The following is an 18,573-nucleotide window of genomic DNA, read 5'->3' on the forward strand; positions in this document are numbered from 1 at the left end:
CATTTGACCTGTTTTAGAGCAATCCTGACTCTCCCTTGGCACCGTGGATGTGCTGCTGACATTTCAGCAGAACTGCTTCGAAAACACTTGAGTGCCGTTGTCAGAATAGTGAGGCATTTTATGAGTGAGAAGCAATTTCTTCATTTTAAATTAAGCAGCAAGCCCAGTACTTCTCCTCTCCTTAGAGCCTGTTAAAACAGTCTGAGCAGGAAAGAGGGAGAGAGAAGAATACTGAGAACACAAAGACAGGCTTTTCAGTGGACCTGTGTTAAGTTACTGAATACATGCACTTGTATCATTCATACCCTTCAGGGATTTGAATCTGAACCTCAGATTCAGCTCACAGAAGCCCTGCATGGGCAGGTTGTCACAGAAGAGATGTCTGTGAGATGGCTGAGGTGGGTGATTGGTTTCATACCTGCTCACAGAAGGGAGCTTACTTTTTTCTGTTCAGGCTCTCACCTTTGAGCTCTTTTTAGACAGGAGTGCATTTTGAAAATAAAAAGGAATACATTTTCACTGTGATGCATAAGAAATTCTTGCATGTGTTTTGGAAGCATGCCAGAGTGGGTTGGGTCTTTGTGCCTTGAAAACATTTCAATATGGTGTTATTATTTTAAGGGTTTTTCTCCTTGGCTTGGTCTTTAAGAATAGCCTTGAGGCTTTCAGTTTACTCCATCGATAACATTTTGTTGATGATTTTTTTTTCCGCACTGTTTTTCAGGCATTGGGAAAAACGTCATCTGTGACCGAACGGCGACTCCCCTGGATGCCTTTCGGATGATGACTGCGGCTCATTACTACCCAAAGCTCATGAGCATCATGGGGAACGTTTTGCGCTTCCTGCCTGCTTTCGTGAAGATGAAGCAGCTAATCCAGGAGGGTTACGTGGGGGAGCTGCTGGTGTGTGAGGTACAGGTCCACAGTGGGAGCCTGCTGGGCAAGAAGTACAACTGGAGCTGTGATGACCTGATGGGAGGCGGGGGCTTGCACTCGGTTGGCACCTACATCATTGACCTGCTGACCTTCCTCACCAGCCAGAAGGCTGTGAAGGTGCACGGGTTGCTCAAGACCTTTGTGAAGCAGACAGACCACATCAAGGGCATCCGGCAGATCACCAGCGATGACTTCTGTACATTTCAGATGGTCCTGGAGGGGGGCGTGTGCTGCACGGTGACACTCAACTTCAACATCCCGGGGGAGTTCAAACAGGACATCATCGTGGTGGGCTCGGCGGGACGGCTCATTGTGATGGGCACTGACCTCTACGGACAGAGCAACAGCTCTCCTCAGCGGGAGCTCCTGCTGAAGGACTCCACGCCAGTCAGCAACTCCTTGCTTCCGGAGAAAGCCTTCAGTGACATCCCATCCCCCTACCTGCGGGGCACCATTAAGATGGTGCAGGCTGTCCGGCAGGCCTTTGAGGACCAGGACGACAGGAGGACCTGGGACGGGAGGCCCCTTACGATGGCTGCCACTTTTGATGACTGTCTGTATGCCCTGTGTGTGGTGGACACCATTAAAAAGTCAAACCAGCTGGGGGAGTGGCAGAACATTTCAATCATGACTGAGGAGCCAGAACTGAGCCCGGCATACTTGATCAGCGAAGCCATGCGGAAGAGCAGGATGTCTCTGTACTGCTAGCTCCTCTGAGCTCCTGTGAAAGAATAGGAACCAGACAGCTCTTGAAGGAGATGGTAATTCGGCCCTGTGAAGGGCTTGGGTGTCTTAGAAACAGCTGAGGATACAGGAGAAGGAAACCCAGTGTCTGGATCAATTAAATCTGTTGGCAGCTAAATGCCAAACTGATGTGGTCCTTCGGAATGCCCAAAACAGACTGGAGATTTAAGAGCTGATAAACTTGACTGTTTTAATAACAGTATTAGCTGGCTGATTGCAAAGATATATCATGGACTCATCCCCTGCTTGCAGGTGCTTTAGATTATCCAACTGTGTTTACTGTGAAAGGTTGGGAAGATCCTTTTTAGATTTTCCTCACCTACCAGAGGGCTGTGAAGGTACTGTCATGTCATTAAATTTTCTGTAGTGTCTGACATGAATGGTTCCTACCATGACAGCTGACACCACCATGCTGTATTACTACACCTCCAACCAACACACAGAATAACAGGACTTGATGTGAAAGTGTTGCAGGATTCAGAAAATCTTGGCAGCTCACTTTTCATACAGCCTGTTCGGAGCTTCTATGTGTTGGTTTAGTAGTTGATGTTTGTTTTGTTTGGTTTAGATTTTTTGTTTTGTTTTTTTCTTTAAAGCACAATTACATAAGAAAATGTGTGGCTTTTAAAACAAAGCAGTCCTCAGCCACAGTGATATGCCTGGGTATTTGGGGAGGGAGGTCTTCTGTGAGCTCCTGGTAAGAGTCAGCATTATGGATTTGCTGATTAAAATGGGTGGTGGAAAACATTCATGGATGGCAGATGGCAAGACATAGTAATGGTAATGCTGTTTATTATACAGCAGAACTCAGCTAGTCGTACAAAGATTTGCACAAAATTTCCTGTGTTTGGGACTGACTTCTGCATGAATTCATCATGCATTTTGATTTTAGGTGGGAAACAGTAGGACTATAACCCAAAACCATAAGATGTTTAGATGAGCAGTGTTCTTTTAAACCACTGTGAACTCACACTTGAGAATAATTTCACATCCCTCAAGCCGGAAGTTCTCACCTCCACCAAGTGGTGAGTGTGAGTGAAAAACAAAAGGGATGAGAAAATTTCCCATCTATTTACAAGGTAAAAAAACTACATAGGACCCCCAGCCTCTTCACCTCCTTAAAGTGGCCAGCTATTGGTACTGTATTAATCATTCCCTGTCACCAGTTCAGGGGTGGACAAACGCTTTTGCTATGTTTTTCCTGTTCTTCTTTTTAATATTTTAGATAGCAGTCTTGAAATACTTATTCTTTTGAGAATATATTCTTCAAAGAATATAGTGAAAGTCACATGATTTATCCCAGTAAACAGGGATACTCTTTCTGTGTAAAGCTGCTCCAGTGCTGATGTGTTTACAGCACTAGGTCTTCAAATAGTAAAAGAGTAGAACACAAGCATATAGCACTAAATAATATTAAACTTGAGAAGAACCCTTTGAGGTTTTTTTTTTTTTTTAAATTTTGACTAGGGGAAATAAGAGAATATTGGGATGGGCAGTAAATCTAAAGAGAAAATAGGTTTTTGAACAGAAGGGCATCAGTAGTGTTGTTCATCTTACCTGGCTTTAGTCAGCTCGGAGTCAGATGTCTTCTTCTGATCAGCAAGAACACAGCAGGCAATACAGAGAGAGCTCTCCAAAGGCTGACTCCGTTCACCCTTGAATTGATATAGAAAGAGGTGCCCACTGGAAATTCCTGTCTTCCTCCTTTGCAGAGAAATTTGGATTTTGATGTGGCTGAAGTTATGAAACTTGTTTCCCAGCCCTAAATTATTCATGTATGCTTAATATTTCAAGAGCATATGTGTGACCTTTTGTTAAATAGTCCCCAAAATGTAATAGTGTGACTGATGTAGGAATAATGTAATACTGCAAAACTGCACCCTAGGGGAGAATTGTTTCTATCCATGTTGTTCTGCCAGTTCTAGCAATTCTCTCTGGGGCTGTTTCTGGTAAAACCTCGGGCAAGGCTTCATCATTCCTTCTTGGAAGCAGCTCTTGACAAGTTTGGTTGTTTTTCTTTAAAATGGGTTTCTGTGAGAATTCCAGAGGTAGTATCTCTGCCAATAGGAATTTCCCATTGCAATTGTCATGGCATACACCATGCTGTCCAGTTCCTTTCCTGCCCTGTTAAAAGTAAGTAACACAGAAGAGAGGATTTAATCAAGAAGTATCTGCCGGTCTCCTGAAAATAGAATGGCCCCCAATGAGATCAAGAGAGTTTTCATACAGTAAAGCAAAACCCATTTACTGAAAAGAGAGCCTAGTGCAAGTCATGAATGCAAGCCTGGTGGATAATTAACCATGTCTAGTTAAACATCATCCAGAAGTGGGACAAAACTTGGACCAAAATGTTTGTCAGTCTTGCTTCTCAGTAGTTTGGCAGTTGTGCTGGAGTTGCTGTTCATGTCTTTGCACTTCATTTTGGTTCACAAATGTTGGCTGTGTTTCCTCTCTTGTGTTTTCTTCTTTTCGCTGTCTTTCTGGGTTTTGTGATGCCAGTTGGAATCCTTTTCCCTGCCCTTGCAGTGAACAGGTGAGACACAATGAGTAGGGATTGTACTACTGAGCACAAACTTTCTGTCCCAGATCCAAAGGTTTAGGTGACAGGCATCATCCACCCTCTGTGCAGACCTACTTATGCAGCAGAAAGAAAATCCAGTGCTTTGGTTACACAGACATCTGATGCTGCTGTTCGTACTGGCTTGCAAATGGGTTGAAATCTTGTACAGCTCCTTGTGCTGGCCCAGAGAGAGCAGGGACAGGGTGGGACCTCCTGTTCTAAGGGCAACAGAGATGCTACATTTATGTTACCTAACTGGGATGGCAGCAGGAGCTGCGTACATTCAGGGTTGTACAGCAGTTTTTCCATTCTCTAGGAGGTGAAGGTGCTGCAGTGTCAAGTGTAAACATACTAAACTTCCACCTGGCTTGGAGGAGGAAAAAATTGGTTTATTTATTGAATGTGTACTGTTATTCTGACAAATAGTTTCTTTACAGTCTAAGATTTTTCTTGGCAGCATCCAGCCCTCTGCGCTTTGGTACATTGAATTTGCCCTAAGTAGCCTCTGAAGTTTGAGTTTGGTTTAGGAATTTGGGCAGCAGATAGCAGAGATTTACTGGATTGAACTCAGAAGTGGTACCATCCCAGGAAACATGTATTTGGAATTACACTTTTAATGCTGTACCACAAGATTTGAGATGAATGCTGCTAAATTGGTTCAGGCCCAAGAGCCAAACTGCAGCTACAGCTGGATTTTACAGGAGTTCCCAAATGAACTTGTTCATACACTAGGTAAGACATTTCATTCCTCTTTCTCAGGGCTGCTGTTGGAGAGGCTCTTTCCTTTGCCATCAACCTGTGCACATAGGATACCGATTGATATGGTCTGTTGCCAAAGACAAAAAAAAGCCAGAGGGTGAGCTTTGCTGCTCTGCAGGGCTCTGTTCCACTGCTGGGACAGTCAGCTGGGAGAAGGGTGTCTTATTTCCCATGGGAATTGCATTGAGATTCACACCAGGGGTAGTGACCTTTCGTTAAATAGTCACAATAGTCACACAGCTGTGCTGTCTGACAGCAGGGCACAACTGAACTCCTTAAATGTGCCCAAAGGGAGGGTGGTGACTGCAGCAGGGAGCAGCAGGAAGGTGTCTGCAGGCTGGTACCTCTATGCCTGCCCTACAGGAAGGATATGCTGGTGGTATGGAGGGTGAGGGCTGCACTTCCTGAGGGTGACAGCAGCAGCCTTGCTTCACCTCTGTGTGTGGGAGCCCAAGAAGGGACCCAGCCCTTGAGGAAGCAGGATCTGTCCCCTACTCCTGCTGGATACGCACATCCTCAGTGCTGATCTCAGTGAAGCATACATGGAAGCATAAGAACTCTGCAGGTGCTTGGGGTTTCATATATCTAGTACCATGCATGTGTTAAATCTGTAGTACTTCAGCTGTGTACTCAGAAACAACCAAGTAGAGATGATGGGACCTTACCCATGCAGCCAACACAGCAGAGAATTGGGCCATCTCTCAACAAATTTCGGTTCAGGATGGGCTGCTCTGGAGCTTATCCTTTGCTTTGGCTGGAAGCACAAGAAATCCCTGCCCAGCCAGCATTGGGCACTATCGACTTTGTACTAAGTGATCCCTTCTTTTCCATAACTTTCAAAAAAGTGAACAGCTGTCCTGAAAGTTCAGCCATTCATAAAAAGGATGCTTTTCTGCTGCATGTGGAAAATTCATGCAGCACAAGGAAAATTCAATTTATTGTTCATTTTTGTGTCCATTCAAATTTGGAATAGACCCAGACAATTTAAAATGACTCACTGATCTACCAAGAAGAGGCTTATTTTATTTAATGGATAAAGGTAAACATAGTATCTTGATGTTCTTTTTGCAGAGCTTCAGAAATGAGTGATGACAGAACTTCTTGTTGCTGGGAATTTTTGTATTTGTCTTTTATTTATGTCCTTCAGTGTAAAATATCCCTCATTATGAAGTCTATTCACTGCTAAGTTCTGTATTTAAAAATCAGAGTTCTGGCTTTGTGCAGATACTCCACACACTGCTTTGGTGTTCCAGTGGCCCAGTGGTGTACCCTTGGTATGAAAGAAACTCAACACTGGACTTTTGACCTCTGCAGTGATCTCTGGGTATCTGGGGCTAGTTGTGAAATAGCAGGATTATTCAGGACAGCAGTTCCTTTTTGTTATTGCTGAAATTGTTACTTGTGGGGAACAAAGTTTGTAAATTTTAGAGATGAAGTGTGACTGAATAATATTTGGCAGTCTTATCTGCTTTAAAATTTCCTCTTTCTTGAGCTGCTGGATGAAGTCTGTCCAAAAAAAATAATTTCCTTTTAACTACCCACTTCCATTTGCTCATGAAAAGAAGAAATTTTCAAGTAAATGGGACTGCACATAATGCTGCATTCATGAACTGATGTCAAAACCTCATTGACTTAATGAGTGTATGAAACCACAGTCCAAACAAGTAATGTCATTTTGAAGCTGCCAGATCCAGGCCTTGGGTTGGGGAAAGAAGGGTATCAGCGCAGGTCAGACTGAAATAGCTTTTATTCAGCATTTTGAGTAAAATGAATAAACAGAATGGCTATGGTCAATCCAAAACTGAGCACATGTTTGTATAAGTGTATTTATTTAATTTTTTTTTTATTTTGGGATTAAGTTCCATTTTTAAAGAACGCTGTTTTGAAATGAAAGGTTTTAAAAATCTATCTTTTATTATGTTTTGGCATGTGTGAAATTAACTGTTTGGGGCTGGGTGTGGGGGGTTTCTGTTGTTTTGGCTTTTTTTTTAAATCCATGCTTTAGAAGCTCATCTGTTTGGTTTAAGGGATTAAGTGAATTCAGCTGCCCTGGCAAGTTCAGCTCTGAACCTGCACCCTCAGTGTCTTACAGGGACCCCATTTTTAGCATCTGAATTTGGCCTTCTGGGTTTCATTTGTGTCTTCTTGTGGCAGTGGGAAAACTGATTCATTCCACGGAGCTGGCAACAGATAATCAAGATACTTTTTGCAGCAATGCCAGCCATTGTCTTTAAAAGCACTTAACTCTATTGACTTGTTTACCTTGGTTATTTATGACCTTCCAGCCACGTGCTGTCCATTATTTGTTTTCTTTTTTTTTTTTTGTATCAGCCATTGGACTCACTTCCCTGCCCTCTCTGTTTCTCATTCCATTGCAAACCTGGAGGTGAGCCTCCCTCGTTACCCACTGAGCTCCTGCTCAGTGTTACACATATGGCACATGTGGCATACAGGGTGGCTAACTACAGCTTGAAGTGACTTTTAACACAGGTCCATTACAGGATAGGTGAACACCTCAACTGCTCAAGTACGGGGCATTCTGAGTGGCCAGCCAGGGCACAAATCAAAGCTCCCTGCTGTGCTGTGCTAAACGAGCAACACTCACTGTTTCTCTCCCACTGGTTTGCTTTTATTTGATTTTGAAAATGAGGAAATGTTCAGTTTGTTGCTGTGTCAATATTAAGTCTATATTTATTGTTTTTCAGACATACATACATATATATAAATGCTATATATATATAATGTCAACGCATGGACATATGTACAGTAGATATTTTAAAGAGCTATTTATCAAGAAAAGTAAGTGTTATAAGTAAACAGAGTTTATATTTTATATATTATGTAGATAGCAAAAAAAAAAAAAGTGATTAAATTATACTAGGACTTTTGGGGGTGGGGTTGGAGAAATGGGCAAGGACTGGTTCTAGCATTTTAAATAGCCAAACTACTTTGTACGGAAGCTGCCTGCTGTGCCTCTCGGCTGCAATATCTGTTTGTTTCTTCTTTTGGAAGATGATGTGCATTGTTACTTTTACATTGCTTGGGGAATGTAGTTAGTTTATTCTCAGCCAACTGGTATGTGCTGCTTAAAACATGGTTTCCTGCTGTTCTGCATATTTGCATTGATGGAATAAAAGGATCTTAACTGGCAAATAAAGACGTAAAAGGATGTGATCCCAGCTGTCTGTGTTCTTTCCCCACACTTGTATTTTGGGGGGCATGTGTGTGCGTAATAACCATCACCTTTGCCTGGTTTCTGGCCTGCTTGTTAAGTTCAGCATATCAGAGTAAAATACATTGCCTTTGTGCTTGGAGGTGGGGATTTTGATGGAGGAAAAGGACGAATGAAGTTTAACACTCATTTAACACCCATATTGAAAATTTTATGTATGGCAAAGACTGAACTAGTGCCTGTTGGGGGGGGTGTTTCTCAAAGGGACAGCTGCTTTTGCTGCCAAAGGATGCAAGTAAGTCCAGTGTCACATCAAAACTGGGACATCCCCCCCCTGTTGCCTGGAGATCTCTTCTCCTGAACTTCTCTTTCTTCTGGATCCTTTTACTCCTTTCTCCAGCAGAGCCTGGAGATCCTCTTCCCACCTGACCACTGGTATTGTGGAATGTTTTTGCCTTCCCAGTTCCCAGGTCCCTCCAGTTACTTACCCATGCCTACCTCCATCCTTGCTGTCTGCTTATCTGGTGCTCCTTTTCTCCCCTCTATTTGGGAGTATCTAAAGTCTCATAAGGATCTTGTTATTCCAGGCCCTCTGTTGCAGAATATAACCTCACATGGGTATGAAGGAGAAGAAATTCTGGGATCTGAGGGAAGATATATTGCCTCTGTGATTGATGTGTAAAAAGGACAGAGCATTTTCTACATTGCCTTTTAGAGCAGAGCACACAGGAAGACGTTGGATTCTACTCGTGTCAGTGCACGCTCCGTTTGCAAGCACTACGAAAGTATGTAAATCTGAGGCACAAATCTGTGAAGGGATGGGAAATCATCACTTAAAATGCACACTACCCTCAGATCACATAATGTAAACTCTGTATTTTTCATAAATATAAAAATTTACAGAGTGGATATATTTTATATAAAATTTATAGTGTGGTTTCATCAGAGAAATGTAACATGTTAGCAACTTCTATTACTACCACTGCAATTACTGTACTGTAAAGATGTACTGATATTTATATACACATAAAAATATCAATTTTAATACACATTATTTTCTTTGTCTGAAGGGAAAAGCACAAGACAATGAAGCATCAGTGCCCAGGTCCTCAGGAATTACAGTTTAATGTTTGTCTTGTTCTCATGAGTAAATGCAGTATAACCTTGCTCAGGTTTACAGATCACCATCCCAAACCAACCAATTAGGCACTGAATTAGAATAGGGCCAAATTTCACAGTATATCCTTTCCCATCAACTCCAGAGTAAAACAAGGCCTACTTGTCTTTCAAAGGCTAAAACTGAGAAATCCCTGGAAAACAGCACCTGGGGGAGCAATTACTGTGAAACAGTGTTGGAGATACAGTGGGATTATTAGTACAGCATTCCAGCATACAATACATAACTGTACAGGTAAGTGAGAATGCAAGAGCAAGTATAAACATTCCACACTAATGAGGCTGCACAAGTGCTAAGATAAACATTTCCAAACCCGTGTCAGCACATTGAGACACTTAAGTGTAGATTTATGGACCCAAGTAAAAATTCTGCTTCGAAAACCAACTGTAAAAACGTAGGTGAGGGGGAAGACCTCTTGCCATTTTCCCTAGTTTTTGAAGAACCAAGGCTTCCCCAGTTTACCCTGGCTTGTCCTGCTGTTTTCTGGAGCCCCTATTGATTAGCAGCTATGCAGTAAAAACAATGGGTGGCTTGTAGCCATAAATATTAATCAGAAGAATGTTAAATGCATTGCATTGTTCTCTTTGGCAATGGAGAGTTTGCTGGGGCAGGGGTTATTAAAACATGCTGCTGTGCCAAAGAGAAGACGCACTTAATGCCTTTGCTATTTATTCCTCTTGGGCAGTGGAAGGCTGTGGAAGTCTTTTGTGAGGCCAGTGGAAAGCCTGTGTTTCAGAGCTGACACAGGTGATGCCTGGGACAGCAGGGCTTTACCCCAGCACAGCTGCAGTGAGGTGACACAGCACGGCTCTTCCTAGGGCAGCCTTTCCTGGGTTGGAGGCTGGGAGAAAGTGCCTCTGTTCTGTCTGCATGGGCCCGTGTGCCTGTGCTGGTCACAGCTGCACTCACCATGTTCAACAAGGAAGGAGGACATTTCTACCAGGCGTCCTCAGCAGGCCAGACCTGTCACCTGACAGCACTGGCCAAGTCCAAGCTAAAGCTCATGTCCTGCACACGCTACCTTTCCTAACATATTTTCCCCTTGGGAGTGCTCAAACTAGTGTATTTTGCACCACAAACCTTGGTGTGCACCACATGTTTGCTTTAAAACTAATCACTGCAGCTCCACAAACAGTTCCTGAGGGACGAGGCAGGGCTGCTGCCAAGCCCAGGGCACCACTCCTTCCTCTTGTCCCCGACTGCTTGTTCCTGCCTTCCCTGGGTACAGGCGCTGGGGAGAAAGTGTGTGGCCACCTGGTTAACGCAGTCATGGACTTAGCTGAAAGCTAACATTGTGAGGTTTTTACTAGGTTAGTTTTCAGGCAGAACAATTCCCTGGTCTGAGTCATTGTCGACAGAAATTTATGCCAAATCAGTCTAATAGCAGAATGTAAATAGAAACCAGGTCTGCTGACTGCCAGAAATGTGCTTTTTTCATCAGATCAAAGAGTTGGTAGAGTAACTACAGAATAATAAACAGGTCCAAAAGAAAAGCTAATAGAGGAAAACAATTTTAAGTTCTGCATGTCCCTACAAAAGGATTTACATGTAAGCAAGTGTTTCTGAAGTGGCCCCTCCTCCAGGCATGGAAGTGGTATATATACAGATTCTAGAGAAATATTTCACAGATTTCTCCAGTCTGTTTTACTAACTCTGCCTTTCACGGTTAATCACATCTTGTAGACTAAAGGCTTTTTCAGATTATCAGATCCCATCCAGGCAATGACAACGGCCTCTGAATGCAACCAGTGTTGTCACTTGCACAAGTTTTGCATGGTGTTTCAGCCATACCTGGAAGAGCTGAGACCCGTTTTTCAGACTTTGAGAAGGCAGAGATAGTTGGAAGTGGAAATGGTGCTTGACAGGCTTCTTTATTTTCCCAGTGCTATCTCTAAGTTGCTAGATTTTATATTTTAAGACTCCTTTCCAGTTGTGCTAGCTATGCATCTTATGGAAGTACCTGTGATGAAAAGATGCCTTCCATTACTAGTTGTGACAAGCTCTCCAGCTCAAGAAGGAAGGTAATCAGAATGTCAGATAAGGTAATCAGAAGCAGGATAAAAAGCAGGTTCAGAAGAAACCAGAACTTTTCTGGGCTCTGATGTTTGACTCTATCCTGTTAATAGTTAGAAACATCCCAAGCATGATTTCTGGCTTAGATCAACTTGTATTTGTCTAGATCTTTTCTGTGGCACTGTTAGGAAGTTAGCACACAGCAGACATGATTCCCACTAAGCAAACTGCTTGAAACCACTCTCTTTTTTGGTGATTATAAAATCATTTGCCATTCTGTGCCCATAGGCCTTAGTGGCAGAGGGTGAGCCTCAGTGCTTCCTCTGCTGCTGTGGATGCAGCAAGTGTTGAGGACTGATTGGCAGAATGGAAGGATGTTGGGATTACTAATCTTGTGCGTTAAGAAATGAGTCTGTCTGTGTTGCAGTGTGAGGAAATGCAGGTATAAACTGTGCCAAGCTCTTTCAGCACAACATTTTTTTGTTAAAATGGACTGTTTTTTCCATTCACTTTTCTATGCCTTTTACAGTTCCATGACAGCATAAACAACTTTCTGGGAGATGTCCTGCCCTTTTGGCTTACAGACCTTGATACCTGGAATTAACTCTTGTCTAGGCCTACTGTAGGACAAGGGCTTCTGTGAAGAAAAGGGACTAAGTCACTTGCCGAATTGACAAAGCTTCCAGCTATCCACTCATGTTTGGCAAACTTTGTCTGTACTGCTTCACACGTATGAAGTGTCTTATAAACATTAACAAATTGGCTCAAAATGAGCTATTGTGATTATTCCCATTTTGCAGCTGGCAAGGTGGAGACAGAAGTGAAGTTGGTGAGATTACTCCCTAATGAATTAATTTCTCTGTCTCTCTCTTTTTTTTACTTTTAGCTTCTAACCTGTTTTTAAGAGAGGTTTTGATAGGATTTTCCACCTTTTATGGATGAAGTGGTCAGAACTATTTAGCTTTATAAAATTATTTTTATATTCTTTACTGCGAGGATGGTGAGACACTGGTACAGGTTGCCCAGAGAAGTTGTGGATGTCCCATCCCTGTCACTATTCAAGGCTAGGTTGGATGGGATATGGAGCAACTTGGTCTAGTGTAAAGTGTCCCTGCTCATGGCAGGGAGGTTGGAATTAGATGATCTTTATGGTCCCTTCCAACCCAAACCATTCCATGATTCTATGATTTTAAAATTAGTACTGGAAGATTTGAAATTACAGTTAATATTTCTGTTTATAACAGGATCTCATTGGCTTCACAAAGGAGGTACATACCATTGCCTTCACCTTGTCTTTTGAAAATTAGAGATAAATGGCAACCCATGCTGCTCAAGGCCATGAAGAACAAGCCTATGACAGCCAGATCCACATCTTCCTGCTTTAATTTCCAGTTCCCTTTAAATAGTTCTCAAACCTAATATAAGTCTCATTCATTATAATTAATATAATTAGTCATATATAATTAATGCCTAATATGCTGTTGCAGTTTGTGAATACCAAATAAGCTGGGGTTGGCTGCACAGTCTGTGTTCAAATTCAGCTGTTTAGAACAGTGCTAGCAGCACCAAAGCCTATACCAGCAGCTTCACAGCTATGTGAATACACATTGTGCAGTTCCATCTATGAGGGGAAGGTGAGACTGCATTCTCCATGAATTGATTTTAAAACCAAGCAGACAAAATTAGCACCAGATCCATGTGCTGACCAGAAAATCACCAGAATATCCAATCTGGTAGCAAAAAGCTGCACTTCCTGTTGTGTGTTTTGAGAAAAGACGTTAGAGGGGTGTATCTGCCTTCACCCTGTAGCTCACAATACTCAGCTTGACAAGGATTTCTGGCCTCAAATCCTTCAGGGAGCATTGCTTTCAGTTCCCAACAGCAAGTTCTCAATGGAAATGGCTGCAAATCATTGCTTGTAGAGCAATGCAGATGAGAGTCATCCTGGTGTAATTTGGAAATTGGTGGGGTAAATTGCCCTGTAATTTTTACAACTTTGCATAAAGCAGGACATTGACAGTACCTCTAAAAAACACGGGAATGCAGACCTAGAAGGCTGACAAAATCACACATCAGCAGAGAGGGGGAGGCTGCTTTGTGCTATCACAAAATAAACACCCGTTCACCATTCCAGATTTACAGCTTGTCTTCATATATTAAAACAAGCCTGCAAACCATGACTGATATAATTTCGAGTTATTAATTAGTTGCTGCTCAATCCTTTATGAATGCGCTAGTGAAGCCCTCTGAGCTTCACTGAGATCAAAAGCCTGCTTGTCCACAGGGCTCCCCTCCCCCTGGGCAGGCAGGCTTCCTGAAAGAAAACGATTAAGTGACAAATTATTCTTTGGAGGTACAAGTGCTGTGTGTGCTGGGTTGCTTTGGTTGGATCGGATTTTTTCATCCTTACATCAGTGGTCCCAGGGAAGCCGCCGGGTTGGGCTCCTGCCTTTGAGCCTAGGCAGCAGGCTGGAGCTATGAATTTGTTCCCGTGGCCAAAGGTGCCGGCAGCCGCCTGGGTGCTGCTCTCAGCACAGGTTGTGGCCGAAGAGGGTAGAAATGGGATGCAAAGCTACATCATAAAATAGTTTGGTTTGGAAGGGACCTGTAAAGCTCATCTAGACCAATTCTTCTGCAAAGAGCAGAGACACTTTCAACTAGATCAGGTAACTCGGCCCCCCATCCAACCTGACAGTGTTTTCAGGGATGGGGCATCCACCACCGCTGCAATCAGGGATACTTGGTTAAGTGAGGAAAACAGAATCTAATTACCATATGCAGCTTGTGACCTTGAACTGGCTTGTGGGCACATTTGTGGCTTTGGTACAAAGAGAAATATTGCAAAGTCTGAAACCCAATACTAATTTCTACTTGGTTTTGCATTTTGTTGCTCATACCTGCATATTTTTGTCTCACCTCTAACTATATATAGGGATCATAATAACTATACCTCATCCAAATACCACAACTCTTGATTAGGCTGCTCAAGATGACTTATTTAATTTTCCCACTGTCCTTAGACTGACCCACCTTTGTCTCACTATCACCTCATTATCCTTTCTCAAATAAAGAGTAACAAACCCGAGATAATATTATTTGGGACTGTTTATTAGTTACTGTGTCGTGCCCCAAATGTGCCATGCTCAGTGAAAGACCAAAGCATGTGTTTGGTGCTATTTAAAAACTTGCAAGCCTTTTTCAGGCAAAAATGTCAATCTTAACACAGCTACTAATCAAGTTGGTAGAAGAATAATTAGGGCAGGCACAGCTGAGGTTACACAACAAATTAGTTATGACTAGAATCCAGAAGACATCATCCTAAAAATATCACTAACATAATCTTTAAAAAACCCCTTTACATTTGGAGCAAGCAACAGCAGTTGTTTATTTCCTTCGTAATTGTCTTGCAGTTTCTGTATATCTTTGCAGACAAAACCATGTCACCTCTGAAGAACACTTTCTTTAGCAGGATGAGAAAACACAGAAGTAGGACACATTTGAACTCAGATTGCCAAGTTCAGTGCTCCTCTTGCTATTTTCAGCCCCGTAAGCCTTCTCCTTGCTGTTGTTTGGGGATGTGTGTTCATGATTACAGGGACAGTATTTGGTCTGCTTGGAGACAGACCTGCCTGTTGTGCCTCCATGCTAAAATGAAAGGCTGAATTCTCCTCTGATGCCAAACAGCTTTATAATTTTTTTTACCTCAGAGTGTTATATTTTTTCCATCTGACTTCAACAAGGAATTAAGTTGTCAACATTAATAGTGCCAACATTTGCATTCTTCTCTCAGGTAGAATGTAAACAGAAGAGTGATGCTGTTTTGGCCAGGAAATGGGGCCAAGTATTTCCCCGTCTGCTGATCTTCATAATGAAAAGGTTATGTGAATGTATAAGTAAATTGTCCTTTCCGTTAACACAGCCCAACTCTCCATCTGGAAATATTCATGCTTCTGAAAAAACACGAGATGATATCTTAGAAAAGCTGAAATGACCCAACTTGTAACTTCTTTCCTGAACATCAAGCATTTCCTATTATGACAGAACAAGGAATGGTGCATTAGTAAGCTGGAAGTACACAGTGAATCTTATACACTGTAAAGATATTATCAGATGCGTGCCTTTTTTTTTTTTTTTAAAGTACATCTTCCATCAGTTTAGAGCAAATGAAACCCACATGGAAACTTTACTTATCCTTTGTATATTACATCTGTGTGTCATAATGCCATGCAAATATGAACCTCCGTACAGTGTAAAGTGGACATTTCATTGCTTTGCATTTTCCCCCTTTTTTGAGAAATTCACATAACAAGGTGTGCTTCTGATCTGTAATTCTGTTCTGTAATTACACTGGTAGGTCAGTCACACAGGACAGACTGAACTGACTTTCCAACAGCAGCACATCACAGAAAATTAGTGCAGCTTTAACAGCAAAAGAATTGCTTTTCATGAAGAAACACAGGCACAATATAGTTCATATTTTGCAATAAAATATGTTAAAATGCCTGTTTGGCTTCCTTCTCATGTGGCCTTTCATGTCAGTGAGTAATTCACTTGAGCAATATAAAGATATCAGTACAAAATGCAAGCACAGTAATACTCATAGTTACAGATAAAAACAAGAGATGCAGTGTGGTTGCAGGGTACTAATTAATTTGGCTCTGATATCTCAGATAATCCCAAGCCAATTCCAAACCTGTTTCCCTTTTATGTGTGCTACCTCTTCTAATGTTATTGCTGTTTAAAAGAATTAAATGTTTAGGTTATCATGGTTTGGATAAGTGCCTAGTTATGTATTATTGATTAATGATGTATTAATCAATTTTATTATAAGCACAGTCCTCCACTTGGCTGACTGACACTAGCAGCTATAAATGATTAAATTCTGCTTTAATTTTCAGTGGCAAGAAGGAGATTCTGTCAATAGGAATGAAGATAATTTATGTCCCTAGACAAGTGAAAATAAGGTTACTATTCAGTTTATGAAAATAAAAAATGTTTTAAATTAAATATTTAAGTTATGAGTCACTTGTGTGCTTTACAACTGAGTTACAGCATAAAGAGTCAGTTGGCAAGTGCAGGTGGATGTAGAAGGGAAGTTAAAAGATAAAAAGGCTGTTAGAGTAAGAAAGTCCAACTCAAAAAAATAGGTTAGTCATCTTTGGTTTGCTGTGGATGTGTCACCACATAATAATTGTTGTAGTCATTAACAGTTCATGCTTAACCTACACATTTAATTTCATTTAATTCAAATTAAATCCTTTAATTCATTTCCCACTGACCTAAATATTTATGTGATATTTACAACTGATCTCACTATAACCTATTATGTTAGAAACAGGCACCATTAAGAAAATCTCTGTGTATAAGAAGCTTTCTGTATATGGGGTTTAGAAACTTTACTAGGGGAAGAACATTCATGTTATTGTTTTCCAGGACAGGTGTTGATTTTATGCTGTATTTTTATTCAGCTAAATCTTTCAGGACCTGATTTTGTTTAGGCATTTTTAGCAATGGCATACCATTCAGTTAACATTCCGTATCTGCTGTACTATAAATTAGTGCTAAAATAAATTGTGTTACCTTAAGACTTCTTCAGAGCACCACTATAGCTATGCAATATATCTTGACAAGGCCAGAAATGAATGATTGAGAATTACACAAGATTTAATTTCAGTAGCTGTTTCCTGAACCGTGCAATATCGTTTAGCTCCCAACACCACCGAACAGCTCTCATCCCGAGACAAGTGCCATCAATGGATAAAAGAGGTATTTGAGCTGATGAAGCCCCAAGTGATCAAAAATGGAACCAGCCTGCCACCTGCTGCTGAGCAGAATAATTTCAAGATTTGTTAGGACTTGTTCTGCTCCAACAAAAAACACGCTCCTGTGTCAGCTGGGTTTGACAAAAGCCTTGTCCATTCTGCAAGGGTATGCTTTCTCCATGGCTACTTCAAACGTGTGGGGCAAGATTACAATAATGGGATGTTTTGTGCATTTGAAAATAAGGCCCCATAACCTCAGCAGCTGCTTTGTCTTCTCTCTCTGGCACTGGGGCGGCCACAGCTCGAGTGCTGTGCCCAGTTCTGGCACCCTCAATTCAAGAATGATGCTGAGGTGCTGGAGAAGGTCCAGAGAAGAGCAGTGGAGCTGGGGAAGGGTCTGGGGCACAAGTCCTGTGAGGATCAGCTGAGGGAGCTGGGTGTGTTTAGCCTGGAGAAAAGGAGGCTCGAGGGCGACCTTATCACTCTGTTCCACTGCCTGAAGGGAGGGTGTAGCCAGGAGGGGGGGATCAGCCTCCTCTCCCGAGTTTCAGGTTGGACATAAGGAATAATTTATTCACAGAAACGGTGTTCAAACATGGGAATGGGCTGCCCCAGGGAGGCGATGGAATCACTGTCGCTGGAAGTGTTTAAGGAAAGGCTGATCTTGGCACTGTGGTCTAGCTGGCAAGGTGGTGTTTGGTCAAAGGTTGGACGCGGTGATCTCCAAGGTCTTTTCTAGCGCAACTGACTCTGTGATTTCAGCACTTCAAAACCTTGCTGCAGCTAACTCAGGCGCTCGGTGGCCTTCTTCAAGTTTCTGCTCCTGGAAAGGGACCACGACTTGCGAACTCCACTCCGGCTGCCCGCTCCCTGCAATCGCACAGGCGAGGTCCCAGAGATAATCAACACCACCAACTACCAAAGAACCCTAACCCCGAATCGAAATCACACTACTAGTTTGATGTCCCACAGTTTTGGCAACACAGGTTGATTTTTGAGGCTTTCAGCAGCAAGATGTAGGTCCTTTATCTGTTTTGAGGGCGGGATATTTAGCATCCAGCACTTCGATCACACGCGCCTGAGTAAATGTTGGTTTTGCGAAACGCACTTCGCATCCCAGAGGTTTCTCGGAGTAACTCGTCCTTAGGAGTCACCGCGGATGGGGGCAAAAGCGCCGAGCACACCCATTTTACAGCAAACAACGCGGTGCAGCCCTCAGCGCACCCCGCGCCATGCGGGCAGCCGGCTCTGAGGGACCGATACCCGCTGAGGGCAGAGGGATTGAGCTGAGCGGTGACGGGGAGCACAGGCGAGGTGCCCGATGCACCGACTGAGCCCCAGAGACTGCGGGACACCCACAGGGGAACCCCCGGCCCCAGAGCGGCCCCAGAGCGACCCCAGCGCGGCCGCCCCGCGCTCCGCCCACCGCCGGGGCGGGCCGGGCCCGCGC

The 18,573-nt window shown here is 42.8% G+C and overlaps 1 protein-coding gene across 2 annotated transcripts in view; it reads left to right on the plus strand.

Annotated features, from left to right (window-relative positions):
- Window positions 1–8,174, plus strand: part of GFOD1 (Gfo/Idh/MocA-like oxidoreductase domain containing 1) — an 87,381-nt gene extending 79,207 nt beyond the window's left edge. For both annotated transcript variants that reach the window (XM_058831739.1, XM_058831738.1), the window contains exon 2: window positions 725–8,174. In XM_058831739.1, coding sequence (XP_058687722.1) covers window positions 781–1,644 — 864 coding nt within the window. In that variant the 5' untranslated portion in view covers window positions 725–780 and the 3' untranslated portion in view covers window positions 1,645–8,174. The remainder of the gene's footprint in view (window positions 1–724) is intronic.
- Window positions 8,175–18,573: the final 10,399 nt, after the last annotated feature.

This window comes from Poecile atricapillus, chromosome 2, assembly GCF_030490865.1.
Source record: "Poecile atricapillus isolate bPoeAtr1 chromosome 2, bPoeAtr1.hap1, whole genome shotgun sequence".
Classification (NCBI taxonomy): domain Eukaryota; kingdom Metazoa; phylum Chordata; class Aves; order Passeriformes; family Paridae; genus Poecile; species Poecile atricapillus.